Below are 18848 nucleotides of genomic sequence, written 5' to 3'. Positions count from 1 at the left end.
TTTTTTTCCATTCTGGAGCTGGGCTATTCACGAAGAGCAATTACGCACGTTACGCAAACAGCTGTTGATTGAAAGACAGACAGAGGGACAAGGGGGAGGGGGTGATCCGTGATGTGGTTTGCCAAAAGTATCTGAAATATATGATCAACGGGAGAGATGAAAAACCCAGCCCTGACTTTTTTTTTTTTTTAAGCTTATTTCAAAAGAGAACCAGAGAGTGTTCTGCTCATTTGACTGATTGGCCTTTGTCTTATTAGTGAGCCAAGTAAACCTAATTTCCATAGAGATCCCCACCCATAACCATAATCCATACAGCTCGGGGCAGTGACTTCCCTTACAGAAATATTGTTTAAAGAAAGTCCTGTTCACCCACTGCTTCATGTTACCCATTAGGTCCTGTCAAACATTTACAAAGGCTGTTTCTCCTTGAGAATGATAGACTTGGGCTGTAAATACGTCTTTATAGGCTCCGCATTATATAGGTCTTGTCAGCTCAGGTCAAGGTTCTACTTCTATGGGCAGGGTACAAGAAGATTGTTGTCTGGTTTGATAAAGTCATTTCTGGGTAAATGAATTATAAGACGATTGTAAGGCCATGCAACTTTGCATCTAGCATACCAGTATTGCCAAAGTTTGAATTTGATGATTGAGTTATAAGGAATGTGAATGAGCAGGCTGTTATGAATCATACCAACCAGCAATAAACAAACCAACCAGCCGCAACATTAATAGTTTGTGCTCTCTCCTATGTATAACGATATGGGAAAAAGTCACTTTGCCATTTTCTTTCGCAGTTAAAACATGATAATAACACAAAGCTTGGGGGAATATTTAATGGAGCTCTACCAGTCTCAGTGACCTGAGACCCGGCTGCTCCATTCAGGCTCGGCTGCCAGAGGAGGGGGAAGAAAACAACCTTGTCCTTTCAGTGCCTGTGCTCCTGCAGTAGGCCGAACCCAGAGAGCTGCGGCAGCATTGTCTCTCTACTGTATTCTGGCTTTAAGTGAAGGAGCCCGGAAAAGGGCACGCGTTACCCTGAAATCTAATACATTTCAGAATGCTTTCATTTATTGTCTAAGCGATAGGGAATGTTGATTAGGCCGCCATGTCTCCTTTTTTTCCTGTTGCCTTTGTCTCCGAGTCCCAAGCAGTGGCTGGGGGAGACAGTAGGGGCATTGATGTGTTAGTGCTGGGGTCATCAGTGATGTCACCAGCTGCAGTGTCATGTGTATATGACACACTGGGTACCAGATAGGGTACTTAGTTGTTTTCGTGTTTGCTAATTATTATTGATGCTCCTGAATGTTGCATCTGTCATGTTGAGGTGTGCGACTCTTTTTGTGAGCTCAGTTTATTTAAATTTTTTGGGGGGTGAAAAATCATCCGAAACATTTCTAGAATCAGTTTTAGTATTGTTAGTATTCATGCTGAGCCTCCAGTAAGAGAGAGGGGAAGAGATGAGGAAAGGGGATGGGAATCACAGTTGTGCAACTTCCTGACTGCTCTGTCAGCAGTGGACAGGACAGTGTGGCAAGGCAAAGAGTGTGTGTTTGTGTGTGTGTGTGTGTGTGTGCGTGTGCGTCCGTGTACTTGTGTGCGTGTCTGTGCATTTGTGAGTGTCTGTGTGTATCTGTGTCTGTGTGTGGCCTGCTTACCTTACGATGAAACTCGAGTCTGTCTCCCCTGTTGACCTGGAAAACACACACACACACACACACACACACACACACACACACACACACATGCGCACAAACACACATAAATATCCTCATTGCCTGGAGAGATGTATAGTCAGTGACCTGGAAATTACAGTTCCATTGAACAGGAGTTTCCATTCCAATGAAAGTGTTTGTAACGGGAAGGGAAAAGAGAGAGAGAGAAGTCTGTTTCTCTTTGTATTATTTACAATGAATTGGGTTGTAAGTCAATCTTCGCCGTGCATCAATAATGCACCCAATCAGATATAGGGCTGCCTATGTAAATGAGTGCGTATGGGCAAATGCACTATCAAAAGGGAATTGTTAGAGCCTGTACTGTTATTTGGTTGGAAGCTGACACATGCTGTATTCAGTATTATGACTTCAGAAAATTTTTAAGACAAAATGGCAATGTGCTTGTTTCTGTGGCAGTTCAATCAGTATTTAATGACAAGAAGCATCTTGTAGTCTGACTAATGATAGTTGTTTTCCTACTCTAACATTTGTTACGACATGATGTTGTAGCTAATTTATGTCAGCCAAACTGTCATTGGCCAGGCTCTATCCATGTCACTCACTTGTGTGTGTGTGTGTGTGTGTGTGTGTGTGTGTGTGTGTGTGTGTGTGTGTGTGCTTGTGTTAAACTATATTTCTGTCTCTCCCTCAGGGACTTTTTGCCCAGAGGATCTGGCATTGTCACTCGTCGTCCTCTCATCCTCCAGCTGGTTAACAATATAGCAGGCAAGCATAAATACACATGCATGAATACACATGAGCATGCATACTGTATACACACACAGACATGCACACACGGAGATGCTATGCTTACCTACACATACACACACATATGCATCGTAGATTACTCAGACATGTACTCTGCAATGCATATTATTAGCATCTTAATACAGCATGTTTTATGGCTGTGGTTTAGGTTCACTCACTTCACCTCTCTATCTGCTTTCCCCCCATCACTCCCTTCACTCCCAGTTCCTGTACTATCTCTCCCTCTGCCATCTTCCCCCTCATTATCTCCCCCCATTCTCTTCCCTCCCTCATCCTGTCTGCCTCTACACCCCTTCCTCCATCAATCCAACACCCTCGCTCCTGTCTAAAACTCCCATCTCTCCATGTAGAGTATGCTGAGTTCCTGCACTGCAAGGGCCGTAAGTTTGTGGACTTTGAGGAGGTCCGTCAGGAGATTGAAGCGGAGACCGACCGGATCACTGGATCCAACAAGGGCATCTCCGCCATCCCCATTAACCTCCGGGTCTACTCCCCTAATGGTAATGCACGCACGCACACACACAGCACACACACACACACACACACTACGGTTTATGATTGTGGCTAAAATGATAATCCCGGTTATTGTAGTAGTATTAGTTTTTTAGATTATTATTTAGAGATTATTAGTCTCGATGACTTGAGGAACAAAATGATTTTACTGCATGATTTTGCTATGATCTATTCAACAGTGAATATTTTCAACTACAATGGATGTTATCAATGAAATGAAATGTTTCAATATTGTCAATATATCAGTATTATTCTGTGATTATTAGTTGTGTAAACTAAAATCGCAATATATGATAATACACAATTAATTGAGCAGCCAATACAGGCACACACGTATTTATGTACCCAAATGCAAACATACACACTCTGTACACACTCACTCACTTTCTCATTGCAACTTTCCTACCTCTGTCTAACTGATTCCCCCCCTCCCTCCCTCTCCCTCCCCCCCCCCCCCCCCGGCTTCACTCAGTGCTGAACCTGACCCTCATCGACCTGCCGGGGATGACCAAGGTGGCGGTCGGGGACCAGCCAGTGGACATCGAGCACCAGATCCGGGACATGCTGATGCAGTTCATCACCAAGGAGAGCTGTCTGATCCTGGCCGTCACCCCGGCCAACACTGACCTGGCCAACTCTGACGCCCTCAAGATCTCTAAGGAGGTGGACCCTCAGGGTAGGGGGAAGTGTGTGTGTGTGGGTGTGTAAGTGTGTTTGAGTTGGGGAAAGCATATGTGTGTGTGTTTGGGTGTGCATGGGATCATGTTATTGTTTTGGTATTATTTATTTATATCTTTTTAATTACTTTTATTGTTGACATTTCTTTAATTCTAACCCTTGCTTGCTCTGATTTGGTAGAATCTAATTTGGTACAATATAAGCTAATTTCTTGCTGTATTATGCAACCATTATGACTGTTCCTTCTATTAATCTTTGCCCTGGCACTGTATTGTCTGAGCTGGCTCATCAGCATGATTAACAGTTATATGATAAAATGCTTCCTTTGCAGCATGGAATTATTTAATAAGGATGACTAGAAATGTAATTAAAAAGAGGAATAATTAGCCAGAGGTGATGCAGGAGCATAATTTGGGAGGCATTTGGCAAGCTCATTAGTTTCCCTCCACCCCTGCCCCCTTTTCCCCTCCCTCCCTGGGAACATAATACCCATTTCAAACTATAGGCTTGTTAATATATGATGAACTCTTGGAAGGTTAGCCCTTGGGGCTAAAAGAGATCCAATATAAGTTATCCCACAATAACTGCTTTTGCTGCTCCCTAAGACAGTTCTGCAGTTATAAAATTGTCACATCAGTGTGAAAGCAGGCAATTAGTTCAGCCTACTTTAACCATACTGTAAGTTTGCTTTATATTCATGTCATGCTTGACAGTAGTGGGTCTACATATCCTTTCTTCCTCAGCTGCATTGCTAGCAGATGAGCACTCATTTTTATTATCTATTAAAGTGTGTGCTGTAAGTAACAGATGTTCAAAAAAGTCAAGAAACTTTTAGAAACTACTAATAGACTACTAATGTGCTGGATTTATTCATAATTCAGAATAATGTAATTAATTGATCTGTGAAAATGATCAAAATCCCATCTCCAACTTGGTTAAACATGTTAGCATGGAAATGACCTTTTTCACCAGGCTTACGGACTATTGGTGTGATCACCAAGCTGGACCTGATGGACGAGGGGACGGACGCACGAGACATCCTGGAGAACAAACTACTGCCGCTCCGCAGGGGTGAGACTGAGGACACAGTACCTACTCTTTATTTTTCATATCTTACCAGTTGAAGAATGTCTGTTTTGTAAGTTATCTTCCAGTGGCCGGGGCTCATTGCTACACATTGAACTGTGCATGTTCTTCTGCTCTGCTCTGTAGGTTACATCGGGGTGGTGAACCGCAGTCAGAAGGACATTGATGGGAGGAAAGACATCCGTGCTGCTCTGGCTGCAGAGAGGAAGTTCTTCCTGTCCCACCCAGCCTACAGACACATGGCCGAACGCATGGGCACCCCACATCTGCAGAAGGCACTCAACCAGGTAACACACACACTCCATCATACACATACACACATACAAATCAGTGAGTTATTTATATCCACGCAAAGGTCACAGGGACATAAAAACTTATGATGTTTAAGTTTAACTTTCAAACTAACATGCAGGGCTGGAAATATTCCCTCTGGGATGTTAATTTGAAATCTGTTGCACTTCATGATGAATTACAAATTTGATCCATTGAATAAGTGAGTGCACAAGTTTTAAATTAACATAAAGTACCTGATTCTGTACATTAAATAGCATTGAGAAATGGGTAGGGTGACATATTTCTGGGAAAAATGTCTATTCATTTTTTTGGCCAGTAATTTTTTTTTTTTTTTTTTTTTACCAGGTAAGCAAAAAAGCTAGTTCCGCACGTTTGCAGATAACAGAGAAAAACATTTCTTCTTTTTGTTGTGTACCCTAGTTGTACCTCTATGATTTTTATGCACAACCATCAAACTCTTTTATCCTGAGATTTTGATCTTTCTCCATTTCTCTTTTTTTTTCTCACCTTTGTCTCTCCCCAGCAACTTACCAACCACATCCGGGACACGTTGCCAGGGTTACGCAGTAAGCTGCAAAGCCAGATGCTGTCACTGGAGAAGGAAGTGGAGGAATACAAGAACTTCCGTCCTGACGACCCCACGCGCAAGACCAAGGCCCTGCTCCAGTCAGTACACACACACAAGCACACACACACACATATGCAAATTCAAGAGGTTAAATACATTTTCCTCATACTATGCACAATCTACAGGATGGTGCAGCAGTTTGGCGTGGACTTTGAGAAGTGCATTGAGGGCTCTGGGGACCAGGTGGACACCTCCAACTTGTCTGGTGGAGCCAAGATCAACCGCATCTTTCATGAGCGCTTCCCCTTCGAGCTGGTGAAGGTAACCAGCGCTCTGCTTTACACTTTATTATGATCCCCGTAAGATGACACCTCAGAGACCACCAGTCCTCTTAGGGACCGCAAGAAAAGACATCACACCACAGTTGACATCACAACATAGGTACAGGACAGTACAACATGAAAAACAACACTAGAGGTAGATATTACAACATAATAACATTTCATGAAATTTGACATAAATGTAATCTACAATTAATGAACATTAGATCTAGAATATAAAGGATACAAGATTAAATAAAAAAGTGAATGTTTACCAGTCATATGTTTAGCTGTGTAGATGATGTTTCAAATGCATGTTGGAGATATATATTATTCTTTTGTATATGTGCAATTTGAATAGGAAGGAAGGAATTCTTCTCTAGTATTGCCCTTTAAATAAAAATAATAAATTGGCTCTAAGGAGATTTTTTTTTTATCTAGGGGAAACTAAGTGACCCAAGCAGTTTTAGTTTGAAAGTATTTGGTATTTATTGATGTTGCAATCACTATAACTCTATGATCATGATGTCTTCATAATTACATTACTCAGCTGTCATAAGCCCAATACTAAGACAGCACACACACGCTGTTCTTTATGTCTATGTCATTATTATGCACAGCAATAGGAAGCAGCATTTATATATTTTGTATAGCACAAGGAAAATACAAGCAGTTTGAAATGAATTGTATGTATCTGTGTCTCAGATGGAGTTTGATGAGAAGGAGCTGAGGAAAGAGATCAGTTATGCCATCAAGAACATCCATGGAGTCAGGCAAGTTGAGGCCGCCTGCAAACAACACGTCACACTTTAGCACACATTGGCTTTCGCCATCTTTATGTCTGCTTATCTGTCTGTCAGCCTTTTCCCCTGTTTCGCTGTCTATCCATACAGTTTTATACAGTTTTCCGTGTCTCCATTTGTGTACTGGCTCTTCTGTCTGGCTCTATGTTTTTGTTGTCTTTTTTCTTCTGGCCATGACCTGTTTTTTCTCCCTGACTGCTGAGCCTCATGTCTTTCAATTTATTTTTCCTCTCTGCTTCTTTTGGTTTGTCTGTCAGTCTACCTCTTATTTGGTCTTTCTCAATGTCTGTCTGCTTATGCCTTATGTCTGTCTGTCTGTCTGTCTGACTGTCATACTTTTCCTCTGTGTCTACCCCTCCTCTCCTGCTCCATGTCTCCATGTCTGTGTGTATGTCCTTCAGGACAGGCCTGTTCACCCCAGACCTGGCGTTTGAGGCCATAGTGAAAAAGCAGATCATTAAGCTGAAAGAGCCCTGTCTGAAATGCATCGACCTGGTCATCCAGGAGCTCATCAACACAGTCAGACAGTGCACCAATAAGGTATCACTGCATGGACTCCTGCCTGGCTGCCACACCCATACATGCTGCACACACACAGGGACCGGCCCGCTTTAGAGCCAAGGGGGCATTTTGGTGTTCACCAGATTTATTTAGTGATGTGCTGTTAGACATCATATCAGCATCCTGGGTTGAAAATAAGTAGGTAGCTGATTGCAAAGGGAGGGACTCATTCTTACAGTTCTGCATTGAAGTTCACTTGTATGAATATCAGTGGGTATATTTTAACGTCCCGGCTGTATTGCAGTGCATTGGAGTGGTGCCTTTGAAGGGCTGTGTGGTCAGTGTGAAAGAAATTGGCTATTTCTCCCTCTGTTTTAGATAAAACAAGCTGCAGGCTGACTGTCAAACACACACACACACAGCAAGCTGTAAGCACTATTGGTCCTTTAGATGATTTTGTTTTAGATGCTAATTTTTGAAGTAGTTCCTGAGTCCTAAGAATTTTGGGAAACCTGCAGCTTGTCTTTGTTAGAACAGGAATTAGAACTAACTAAACTAAATGCCTATTTTTTTTCTTTGTCACTGTCATACTCCTTGATCTCCATCTTTCTTCTCCTTCTCGAAACTGTCTTTCTTTCCTTGCAACCTTGCAAACTATTCCATCCCAACTCCGGCTTTCAATTTTCCACCACCGTTCCCTTGCTCCTCACCGTGGCTCCGCCCCGCTTCCTCCTCCTCCACCTGACATTAAACCTCCAACTCCCATGATGCCTCACCACAGGACAGGCCTGTTCACCCCAGACCTGGCGTTTGAGGCAATAGTGAAAAAGCAGGTCATTAAGCTGAAAGACCCCTGTCTGAAATGCGTTGACCTCGTCGTCTGCGAGCTTGCCGCCCTGATCAGGAAGTGCACTGAAAAGGTAAACAGGAACAACGGAGAGACGGACAGAAGAAGTGATGAATGTAGACACGGACAGAAGAAGTGATGAATGTAGACAGAGGAGAGAAAGAGACGGGATTGAAAGAGGGGAGAAAAAAAGCAGAGAATGCAGGCCAGAGCAAAGAGCAGATAGCTGAAAGAGAGGAAGAGAGACACAAAAGGCAGATGGACTAACTTGTCACTGTCCAAGTGTTTTACCCCTGTCACTGTCATCACTTACCCCTCCCCGGCTTAAATCAGTACCCCTCTTCCCCTCCTCACCCTAGCTCAGTGTTTATCTCTGTGTTGGTGCTCAGCTGACAAATCCCCACACTGATCCTGAATCCCTACCAGCCCACTTACCCCGTTGGCACAGTGATTGGTGCTTTAACAACCCCTCACCCTGCCTCACACACTTATCCAATGAAATCTCCTCACTCCTAAGAAATTTCGCTGCTTCGAAATACCACAAGCGCACGTGTTTTTTGTGCGTTACACCCTTTTCCTGTACCCACCGTATTCTCCTTGACACCCGTAATATAACCCCGCACTACCCCCCACCCCACCCGACCCTACCCAACCTCCATCTCCTTCTGGACTCTTAACTTGATCTTTTTTTCCTAATTCACCTCTGATTTGTTGAGACTCGCTACCAGCTTGAGTAAGTTGTTGGGGTTAAGTACACTAACGTTGAATTCTACCATGCTGTTTTCTCACTATTGAGCCGAATGAGCAGGCATGAACACATCTGAGTTATTATCACAACACCTACAGAATCCCCCGGTCCTCTCAAGCTGGTAGGGAAATCCTTAGTGCATGCCTCATCAAGCTTTACCCTTATGTCTGAAAAGAGTGACTTGCATAATATTTGTGTTTATATTTACTGTTAGTGGTTGGGTGTAGCTGTTTAGGTGTACCCACTGTTTGTTTGCAGTGTTGTGTAGGCCTGCATGTGTGTGTGTGTCCGGTAATCACGGTACCCGCAGCAGTGTATGTGTGTTTTCTGTGTGTGTGTCCACAGCTGAACTCGTACCCTCGACTGAGAGAAGAGACGGAGAGAATTGTCACCACCTACGTCAGAGAGAGAGACAGCAAGACCAAAGACCAGGTGGGTGTGTGTGTGTGTGAGTGGAGTGTGTGAGTGTGCGCCTGTGTGTGTGTGTGTGTGTTTGTGAGAGTGTAAGATGTATGTTTTTGTACATTTGTACAGTTTGTACTTCTGACTGTGTACATGTTCACCCCTCTCTGTACATAACATGCTGTATGTCTCATGTCTCGGCTGTCAGGTGCTGCTGCTGATTGACATCGAGCTCTCCTACATCAACACTAACCATGAAGACTTCATTGGGTTTGCCAAGTAAGCCATAACTCCAATAGGCAATAAACACTGTACATGTCTTTCCAAATGCAAAAATAATAATTAAGGAGTTTCTTGAAGATGAACACAGATGGAGGTTTATCTGCAAATTTGCTCTGTGGTATGCCCTTCAACATCCAAATAGGGCTGGGCGATATCGATATCACTATCACGATAATCATAAAGATCACAATATGGCTTACATATGCAAAATCACATGTTAGATAATCAAATTGATGTATGGTACTGTTTGGTGTTTTCATATATAATATTCTTTAAAATGTTTCAAACCTCATTTTGTCAGTTTCTAAATACAATTTGCTTGTTATCATCAGTTTAGACAGCAGACTTGTGTGTCACGATATCCCAAAATCACCTTATTGTCACGATATGATTCCACTGAAAGACGATAAACGATAGCATTGAATTATCGCCCAGCCCTACATCCAACTAATCAATGCACAGGAATTGACTAATCAATGCATAGAAATCTGAGGACCATTACACACAAGTCTCTACAGGTGAAGAGGCTTAAATTGTTTGTAGTGCTGGGGATAAATGAAACCAAAACATCAATAAAATGGACCATTTTTTAAATATTTTTATATAGGCAAGAACAATTTGAGACAAAATCCAATAGTGGCCAAGATAAGTTTGAGTCAAAATGGGCATGAGACCAAGACAAAAAATCTGGTTTTTTGAAATCAAAATCAAGACCTACAGCTGTACAGATTACTGAGAAATGAAGAATTTGTAGAAGCATTATACAACTACACTACTAGCTGCTACAGTATGTTCATTTAGTCTCCAGTGTGTTGCAGTATGCCTTATGATGGGTTTTGAGAATGTGAATAATGCTTACATGGGATCCCCCTCCTGCAGTGCCCAGCAAAGGACTGCTGCTAACGCTACCAAGAAGAGAGTCATGCCTAATCAGGTAATGCACACACCCATATGAAACAGACACACGCCCCTTAGCAAGCCCTCACACCACTGTAGCATCATAGCAGCTGCTTTCTTCTGCTGTTTTTTTATTCCCTGTTCTTTCGGCCATTGTCTCAGCCCATCTGTCCTGTCGTTACTGCCCTTTCTTTGCTTCATACTTACATACTGTTGTCTGTACCCCTCTGTCTTTCCTCTTTATTTCCCTCTCTTTCCCCTCTTCTGTTCCTCCTTTTTTATGGCACAGGGAGAGATTCTTGTAAGTACCCTACCCCCCCCCCCTGCACCTCCACTGGTCACTTCCTCTTTGGGTGGGTGGGGGAGTCAACGGTCACTTAGAGAAATGACATTTGTGCTCCTTGACAAGGAAGAGGAAAGAAGAAGTGAGAGAGAGATTCGCTGCCCAGACTAGGATATTCTGTCCGCTTATTTTCCCTGTGTGTCTGTCCATTCTGTCTCCTTGTCTGTCAGTCTGGCAAAGAGAGGGATGAAGAGAAGGTGACGTTTCACTGGAGCCTGTCATCATTTGTTTATGTGTCTCCATGTTTGTGGTGTATTTTCAGTAGATACAGTAGGGCTTGATTTGGACTAAAGGATAATTTTGGTTATTTTCAACCTGGGCCTTATTTTCCTGGTTTTTGAAAATAACAGGAATTACTCTTTACTGAATATCTGACTGTGTTGTGCTTTTATTTATAAAGAATAACTTTGAATTTGCATGGCTGCTGTGCTGCTTTTGATTGTGTCATTTCATTTATATAACAATGTATTTATGTTTGTATCTTTTCATATTATTATATCATATTTAAGATTTTGTTTTTAGAATTGCACCTGCTTACTGTAGAAGCACATTACCACTCTCGCTGGGTGTGTAGTCAGCTGCTGGACTCTCTGTGCAGGTGATCCGGAGGGGCTGGCTCACTATCAACATCAGTATCATGAAGGGAGGGTCCAAGGACTACTGGTTTGTCCTGACCGCCGAGTCTCTCTCCTGGTACAAGGATGAGGAGGTACGGGTGTTTACAGGGAAACAGTGGAGGCTGAACACTCCTAAATTCAGTTTATTCCCCTTTTTATCTGTGGAATAGAGTTCACCCACCTTCTTAGACTAACATAAATCTTTATGATGTAAATTCATAGTATATATCATGCTAAATAGTCTCAATCTGTGAAGATAAGGGCTTTAAAAGGGGCACTAAATAATTTATGACTTGTATTTTAATAAAGTCACATTTCCCAATAGAGACGAATAGCTAATGAGAGATCCAACAGTAATTGTCTAGTGGAGAGATAATATATCACGATGCAAGCGACTGTAATACTGCTTTGTGTGTGTGCATGTGTGTGTGTGTGTGTGTGTGTGTGTGTTTTGACAGGAGAAAGAGAAGAAGTACATGCTGCCTCTGGACAACCTGAAGCTGAGAGATGTGGAGAAGGGCTTCATGTCCAGCAAACATGTCTTTGCCATCTTCAACACTGAACAGAGGTGTGTATGCCATAAACATGTGTAACAGTGGCGTTTATGGCATTTAGCTGTTCAAATCCTTGGTTAATGATTGTGTGTGTGTGTGTGTGTGTGTGTGTGTGTGTGTGTGTGTGTTTTACAGGAACGTGTATAAAGACCTGCGTCAGATTGAGTTGGCCTGTGACACTCAGGAGGATGTAGACAGCTGGAAGGCTTCGTTCCTCAGAGCCGGTGTTTATCCTGAGAAAGACCAGGTGCTCAAGAGTCCATGCACATTTTAAATGCCTCATCTGCACCCACTCAATTCAATTATATTTACAAAGGATTCAAATATCTTTGAATGTGGCCAGATATGTGAACATGTTCAAGGCTATTAAATATAAGGGTGCAGTGGGCTCTCTCTCTCTCTCTCTCTGTCTCTCTCTCATACACACACACACATACAGAAAGAGAGACAGAAACAGATACTCTATAGTCTCTCCTTCCCCCAAAACGTTAACACTGAAGAGATCTCCTCTTCCACCTCTGTCATCCCTCTCATCATCTTCTCTGTCGCTCTCTCCCTCTATCCTGATCTGTCAATCCTCACTCCAGGCTGACAATGAAGAAATGATGTCTCCTAGTGACAGTGTGTCCATGGACCCCCAGCTGGAGCGGCAGGTGGAGACCATCCGCAACCTGGTGGACTCCTACATCGGCATCGTCAACAAGTCCATCAGAGACCTCATGCCCAAGACCATCATGCACCTGATGATCAACAGTGTACGTCTCTCCCTCTGTATTTGTCTCTTTATCCACCAGCTTTGGTTTCACATCACCAACCTCCAGCGTTCTTACACAGGTTTAAACATGTATGGAGAATGGATCTGATCATTTCTAGGACTTTAAGAATGGGCGTTGTATGAAACAGTATGGAAAAATTTTGATGATCTGTTCCAATACATATGCACACATTTTATGTATTTTCTGATCCACTGTCATTACACAGATTGGGATGGTTATTTTTTTTGAAGATTCATCTTAAGCTATATAAGTATAGTGGCCTAGCTGATTGCCATATACTGTCATATTGCCCAGCCACCGTCCCTATACTGTACATATTGAACACAGACCAAAATCTTCAAATCCTGTGAAGAAATTAAGATCTGGTAAAAGTCTAGGCTTGTGGAAAATGTGTACACTGCCAAAAAATGCCCATCTTAACAAGTCCCATAGCCCCATATTCAGTCACAAATTGTATCTTCCTGCCAATGGGGTGAAATAATTCCACTTGTTTCCAGGGCAAATTCATTTGTTGTCAAAATCTTAAAACAAGGCATATCAACTATCAAGAAAATGACACTTGATTCAAGAAAAATCTTGAAATATGTTAATTAATCTTTCTTTTTAAAAGAAAAACAAGATTTCAAGATTCAGTACTAGGTGAAATGACTTAAGATGGATATTTGTTGCAGTGTAGGAAGCCAAAACTCCATATATCTCAATACCATGGGCCACTCTCACCTGTATAGCTGTATTTATCGCCCCTCTCCTTTCCCTCCCATCCCCAGGCTAAAGACTTCATCCACTCGGAGCTGCTGGCCTACCTGTACTCTGCTGGGGACCAGGGCAGCTTGATGGAGGAGTCGCCAGAGCAAGCCCAGAGGAGGGATGAGATGTTGAGGATGTACCACGCTCTGAAGGAGGCGCTGGTCATCATAGGGGACATCAGCACCACCACCATCTCTGCCCCGGTACCCCCACCTGTAGACGACAGCTGGCTGGCCAAGGAACATAGGTAACAAGCATGAAAAAACAATATAGGAATGCACACAAACTTACATAGGCAGGTATATATGAACAGAAGACTGTATATTTAAAGTGGTAATCCAAACGGTCATTGCTGCGCTGCTTTTGCACTGCACTTCAAACAGATCACAAACAGTGTTGCTAATACTGGGACGTCTTTTTCCTTGGATTTTCTGTTGATAAAGTTGAGTTTCTGTAGATACCGGTCGTTTCTTTGTCTGTTGTCATGCTAACTGGGTAACTACCCAGTTCTTCTTCTATTTATTCCAAACAAAAGCTATTGCTGCTGCCAGAAATGTATAAACCGCATCACATCCTGTGCACCAGAGGATTTTTATTCCTGGAAAGTCCTACCCAACACCGGGTGTACAGCAAATGTAAAAGCTTCCATGAGTATAGGTTGAATCACTATTGTGTGATATCAGTGATAGAGAAGTAGCAAAATGGACATTTATCTCTATGAAAATGTTGCAGATTATTACCTAAGGTATTTCATTCTAAAATTGCATTAATATCCACTCTGGAAAAACAAAAATGTTGCTCGATGCTCATTGCTAAAAAAATCTGATTATATAATTTAAAATGTTACTAGTTTGGAAACAAAGGTCCACAGTTGGCAAATACCTTTACTAATAAACCACAGCGATTTTTACTTTAATGTCACCAGTCATTTTGTAAGGGTGCTGTAGGTATCATATATTTTTAAATGGCGGACATCTCATTTTGAAATCAAACTCTCTCCCCACCCCTCCTGTCGTCTCAGCCCTCCCCCAGCGTCCCGCCCCGCCTCAGCTACTGCGCCTCCTCCCAGCCGGCCCCCGGCAGTGAGGGGGCCCACCCCGGGTCCTGCACCCCCGCTCAACCCCTCCCCAGCATTCGGAGGGCCGCCCGTCCCTACTAGACCTGGACCCCCGCCGGGCCAAACGGCCTACGCAGCCGATCCTAACTCTGGCGCCGCCCCTCCTCTCATCCCTTCCAGACCGGCCCGCGTGCCCCCTGCACTGCCCCCCGGCATCCCCAGGTAGGAACGCACAGATGAAAGATTTATTTATGTCCACATAAATAAACAAATAAAATAAATAAACACACACACACACACACACACACACACACACACACACACACACACACACTACTTTCATCTTTCTGTCTGACGCTGTTTGTGATGTGAGACTGTAGTGGTGAAGGGTTGTATGTGCTGGCTTTTCAAAGTGGTGCTGGTGGTTTGGGCAACGTTGGTGCATGACTAGCTGATAATATTTTGCCCTGCATGTTTCTTCTTCCCCCACCCCACCCCCAATGCCAACCCTCCTCTCTCTCCCTGCAGCAGAAGACCCCCGGCTGCTCCCAACCGACCCACTATCATACGTCCTTCAGAGCCCTCCCTGCTTGACTAGACACACACAAACACCTTTCTTTTTATCCGTTTATGCACACTTTGTTTACACTTTTCTATTTCTGTTGTGTGGAGATAGTCATGAAAGGTTTTTATGTATCTACTTATTACTACCTAATTGGTATAATTGGTAATCTGATGCTGTTCCGGTTCTGTGCATTTCAGAAGCATTATGTATGTAATTTTGACTATATGTTTATGCTAGCTTTTTAACAAAGTATAACACCCTTGGATTATCTGCATTTAAGTGTTATGAAAAGGGAGATTTGATCATTTCATTGACTTTCCGGTTATGAACCAGCAAGTCATCTTGAATCTAAATATTTGTTGACTTCATTTGAAATGAAATGTGTCTGGAAACAATAAGTGATTCATAACTTGTTCATGTAACAGTAAGAAAACACTCCTTTTTAAAGGTAATTACTGCATCAGTTGTACGCTCGCTAACTTTTTGTCAGTAATCTTAGACACTAAGCACCTCAGTAAGTAGACAGGAGTTTTTGGTTAAAAATAAGTCATCTTCCTCTTAATTGTTTGCAGATGGTGATGGCTAGCAAGGCAGCCATCATATCACCTTATTAAAATTAGAATGACCAAGCCCTGAAAGCAATGAAATTTGTATGCCTTAATATTGTTCATAATATTGTGGCTGTATAGTTAGTTTCAATTACAGTTGCAATTCTTGGTAATTCTATTTTCTGGACCAATCAAGCATGAGGCAGAGGAGGAAGAAGGGTGTTGGGGGAAGGTACTGCAGTATTGGGGATGTCTTCTGGTGTGTTACTGAGTATTATACAGTAGGGTGACAACAGTCTCCCCAAAACACATCACCTAACCCCACCCCACCCCACCTTTCTGCACCACTCACCCATACAGTGAAGTTTTATTCTTTCATAAAATTCTTAAAATATGTACCCAAGTGCCTCGTACACCAAAAGCTTTTGTTGATTACTTTGTAATTATTTCATCAACTCTCTGCTCGAAAAATCTGTAATGGAAAAAAAAAAGAGAAGAATTATAAATGGACCCATTTTGCCGAAGGTGTATAAAATGGACTGAATAAAGGGATAGAAAAAATAGGTGTGGTGGCTGGTGTTTCTTCTTGCTGTTAGACCTTCTTTTCTCTATTGTTCTTCTCGACTTTTCACACACCACCACATGTAACCGCCAAGCCTTTCTGTGCTGTTATTTCACTTAAATTCCATGCTTTCATCCTCCATCTCCAAGCACAGTTAGCAAGCATACATTCTGCCCTTCACCCTCTGACCCAATCAGTCATGTATTGCACATCGGAGTCCTGTCTAGGACTATATAATTGGGCACAATAGTCAAATGGAGAGAACTGCACAGATCAGGCGGCATGTTTCACTTTTCAAAGTGCAGCCCGACACAACCGAGGCTCCTCCTTCTTGGCTGGATGATGGAGCTGTGAGTTACCATGGCAACCTTGTGTTGCCAATGGCAACAGTAAAGATATTAGTGTTACTGATTGCTTTCAGGCTGTCTGTAGAGCTGCACAGGAGTGTATAAAGGTATGCAGTCTTCTGTTCTCTAGATGTCTTTCTTTCTCCTTGTTACTCTTCTCCGTCTCTCCATTCTGTTTTCTCTATTGTGTTTGTAGGCTGTGTGCTACTGATGCACATATGATCAGAACCTCATTAGAAATCTCATCATGGTCTTCTCCTCACACAGACGACCTCCCCACCTCCCTGCTCGTCCCAACCACTGGTGATGGAAACTCAGATGTTCCCCACACTGACTTTGTCTCTAGCCACACAATGGCTCAGCCAGCACGACCTGGTGTAGCTTGTGCTTGTTGGACTTGGCAGGAAAACTACAGGTGTGCAGAAGCGTTTCTGTTGTCTAGAGCTGTCACGGTATTTTGTTGACTAATGAAATCAATCAGTCAATTAATGAATGTTTTCTCTTTCATTAGACATTGAGAGACAGGAAAGATGATGAGGATGAAATGTGACAAAGATCGATTGCTGGGCCAAAAACCTCACAGCATCGTGTGTGTGGTGTTTGCATTAGTATCTGTGGCGTTGTCATGTTGTTAAATAAGTAAAACTGATTTTTATATTTTTGTCCTACAAATAACTGCAATCATGCAAAATTGCATCTGTAGATAAAGTGTAATACTGTATTTACAGAGGATGTCTAATGTTAATCTTGTTATCTAGTTATCAAAGACCAATACATATTTGTGAATATTAATATGCTATTAATACGGTATCAGAAATGTGTTTCATACATCTCATTCCTGTACTAATTCTCACTAATTGTCTGCAGTTTAGAAATACCTTTTAACCTCTCTCTCTTTTTAATCTTCCTACCTCTATTTACATGATCATTCCTGGATCCCAGAAATATTGTTTTGACGTCTATTGACAGGGAACAATGACTCTGACCCATGACCCGCTCCTTGGTGATCTAGGAAAATAAACATATTCCACTGTTGTGCTCATTGTAAGTTGCTCTAGATAAGAACATCAGCTATAAGTCTAAAATGTAAAGTGTAATTGCAAAAAACAAACTGTGGGGTGCAGTATAACCCTCTACCTGCAGTTTGACTCAATAAAGCAGTAATGTTTCCTCTGAGAACCCTAACGTCGAAGATAAACCAGGCACATTAGTTTTAATGTACAGGACCTCATACCCCCTCGACTGCAGTCCAAAGACAGAATGACTAGATAAAACAAGTAGCAACAAGTTTTTTATGAATACAGCTCCATTTCAGAGAGACACAGAAAGAACCCACACTGCAGTCTTCTCCTCCAATGATCATATGTTGTTCCCTTTATCAATAAATACTGCTAAAATACAGTCTGCGTGATCTCCTGATTCCACAAGCATCTGTCAACCCTAAGGATGTATTAGTTAACAATTCAACAAAGAGTATTTGTTCTGCACCAAATGAAAAGATCAAGAAACTGGCCCATATTATACCCCTAAACATTACATTTTAAAATGTATAGGTCATGTATATATTGTTCTATCCTTTAGACGATGCTAAAAAATAAAATATGCACATCTGCTATCTGCATTTTTCTTCAATCATAGATGCTGCAGACATATAGTCAGTCTACTGTGCATACCATGCACCTGCAGGCTTTAAGTTAAAATTTGGCTCATGACCTTTGCCACGTCATTCTATTTTTGTCACTTTCCACTACGTACTAATGCGACAGAAATGCCTACATATACTAGTCTCTACTGTAAAGGAAGAATCTCATATTTATTCACTTAAGTGTTTGGCCCCATTGTAGATGCATGAGACTGTGGATCAGCTTTTTCTACAAATGGCTTTAAGTTAAGTACAGTGTAGAACTAAGTGAAGTTATTTAATACAGATTTTTTTGAGGGTTTGATAAAAAATTAAGTGATACAGCACTTAAATACCAACTTTAACCTAATATTAGTCAACAACCAATGTCAGAATCACTCAAGCTAGCTATATCACAAGAATTGTCTCTGTGAATGTTTTGACAAGATCTTTAGTAAGGTTAGCCATTGGGGGGAGCTACATCAACAAGTGTCTATACTCGTCGCTACCTCCCAGCAGTTTGTGAGACGCACGACTACAAGCTGAGTTACGGAATGTGAAAAAATGTTTTCATTTTTGTGATAAATGCATTTTCTTGTGAAATAATGGCTATTTGCAGTCCCTAACCTTCTTGATTTGGGGTGTTGCGAGTTAGAAAGGTTGAGAAACAAGTCTACACAATTCAATACTCA

At 42.1% G+C, this 18848-nt stretch overlaps 1 protein-coding gene across 5 annotated transcripts in view; it reads left to right on the top strand.

Annotated features, from left to right (window-relative positions):
• LOC139933545 (dynamin-2-like) overlaps window positions 1-17936 on the top strand; it is an 18538-nt gene extending 602 nt beyond the window's left edge. The window contains exons 2-20 of one of the 5 annotated variants that reach the window (XM_078282779.1): window positions 2365-2438; window positions 2831-2980; window positions 3466-3669; window positions 4644-4742; window positions 4884-5044; window positions 5575-5717; window positions 5805-5940; window positions 6645-6712; window positions 7144-7282; window positions 9184-9270; window positions 9449-9519; window positions 10402-10456; window positions 11361-11471; window positions 11838-11947; window positions 12069-12180; window positions 12521-12688; window positions 13477-13703; window positions 14478-14735; window positions 16803-17936. In XM_078282779.1, the coding sequence (XP_078138905.1) occupies window positions 2365-2438; window positions 2831-2980; window positions 3466-3669; window positions 4644-4742; window positions 4884-5044; window positions 5575-5717; window positions 5805-5940; window positions 6645-6712; window positions 7144-7282; window positions 9184-9270; window positions 9449-9519; window positions 10402-10456; window positions 11361-11471; window positions 11838-11947; window positions 12069-12180; window positions 12521-12688; window positions 13477-13703; window positions 14478-14735; window positions 16803-16842 (2413 nt within the window). In that variant the 3' untranslated portion in view covers window positions 16843-17936. Of the gene's footprint in view, window positions 1-2364; window positions 2439-2830; window positions 2981-3465; window positions 3670-4643; window positions 4743-4883; window positions 5045-5574; window positions 5718-5804; window positions 5941-6644; window positions 6713-7143; window positions 7283-8024; window positions 8164-9183; window positions 9271-9448; window positions 9520-10401; window positions 10457-11360; window positions 11472-11837; window positions 11948-12068; window positions 12181-12520; window positions 12689-13476; window positions 13704-14477; window positions 14736-15041; window positions 16173-16802 lie in introns of those variants that run through there. The other 4 variants (XM_078282780.1, XM_071927654.2, XM_071927652.2 and 1 more) reach the window with 4 other exon arrangements.
• Window positions 17937-18848: the final 912 nt, after the last annotated feature.

Source organism: Centroberyx gerrardi, chromosome 3, assembly GCF_048128805.1.
Source record: "Centroberyx gerrardi isolate f3 chromosome 3, fCenGer3.hap1.cur.20231027, whole genome shotgun sequence".
Classification (NCBI taxonomy): Eukaryota; Metazoa; Chordata; class Actinopteri; order Beryciformes; family Berycidae; genus Centroberyx; species Centroberyx gerrardi.
This window is presented reverse-complemented; position numbering and strand designations above follow the sequence as displayed.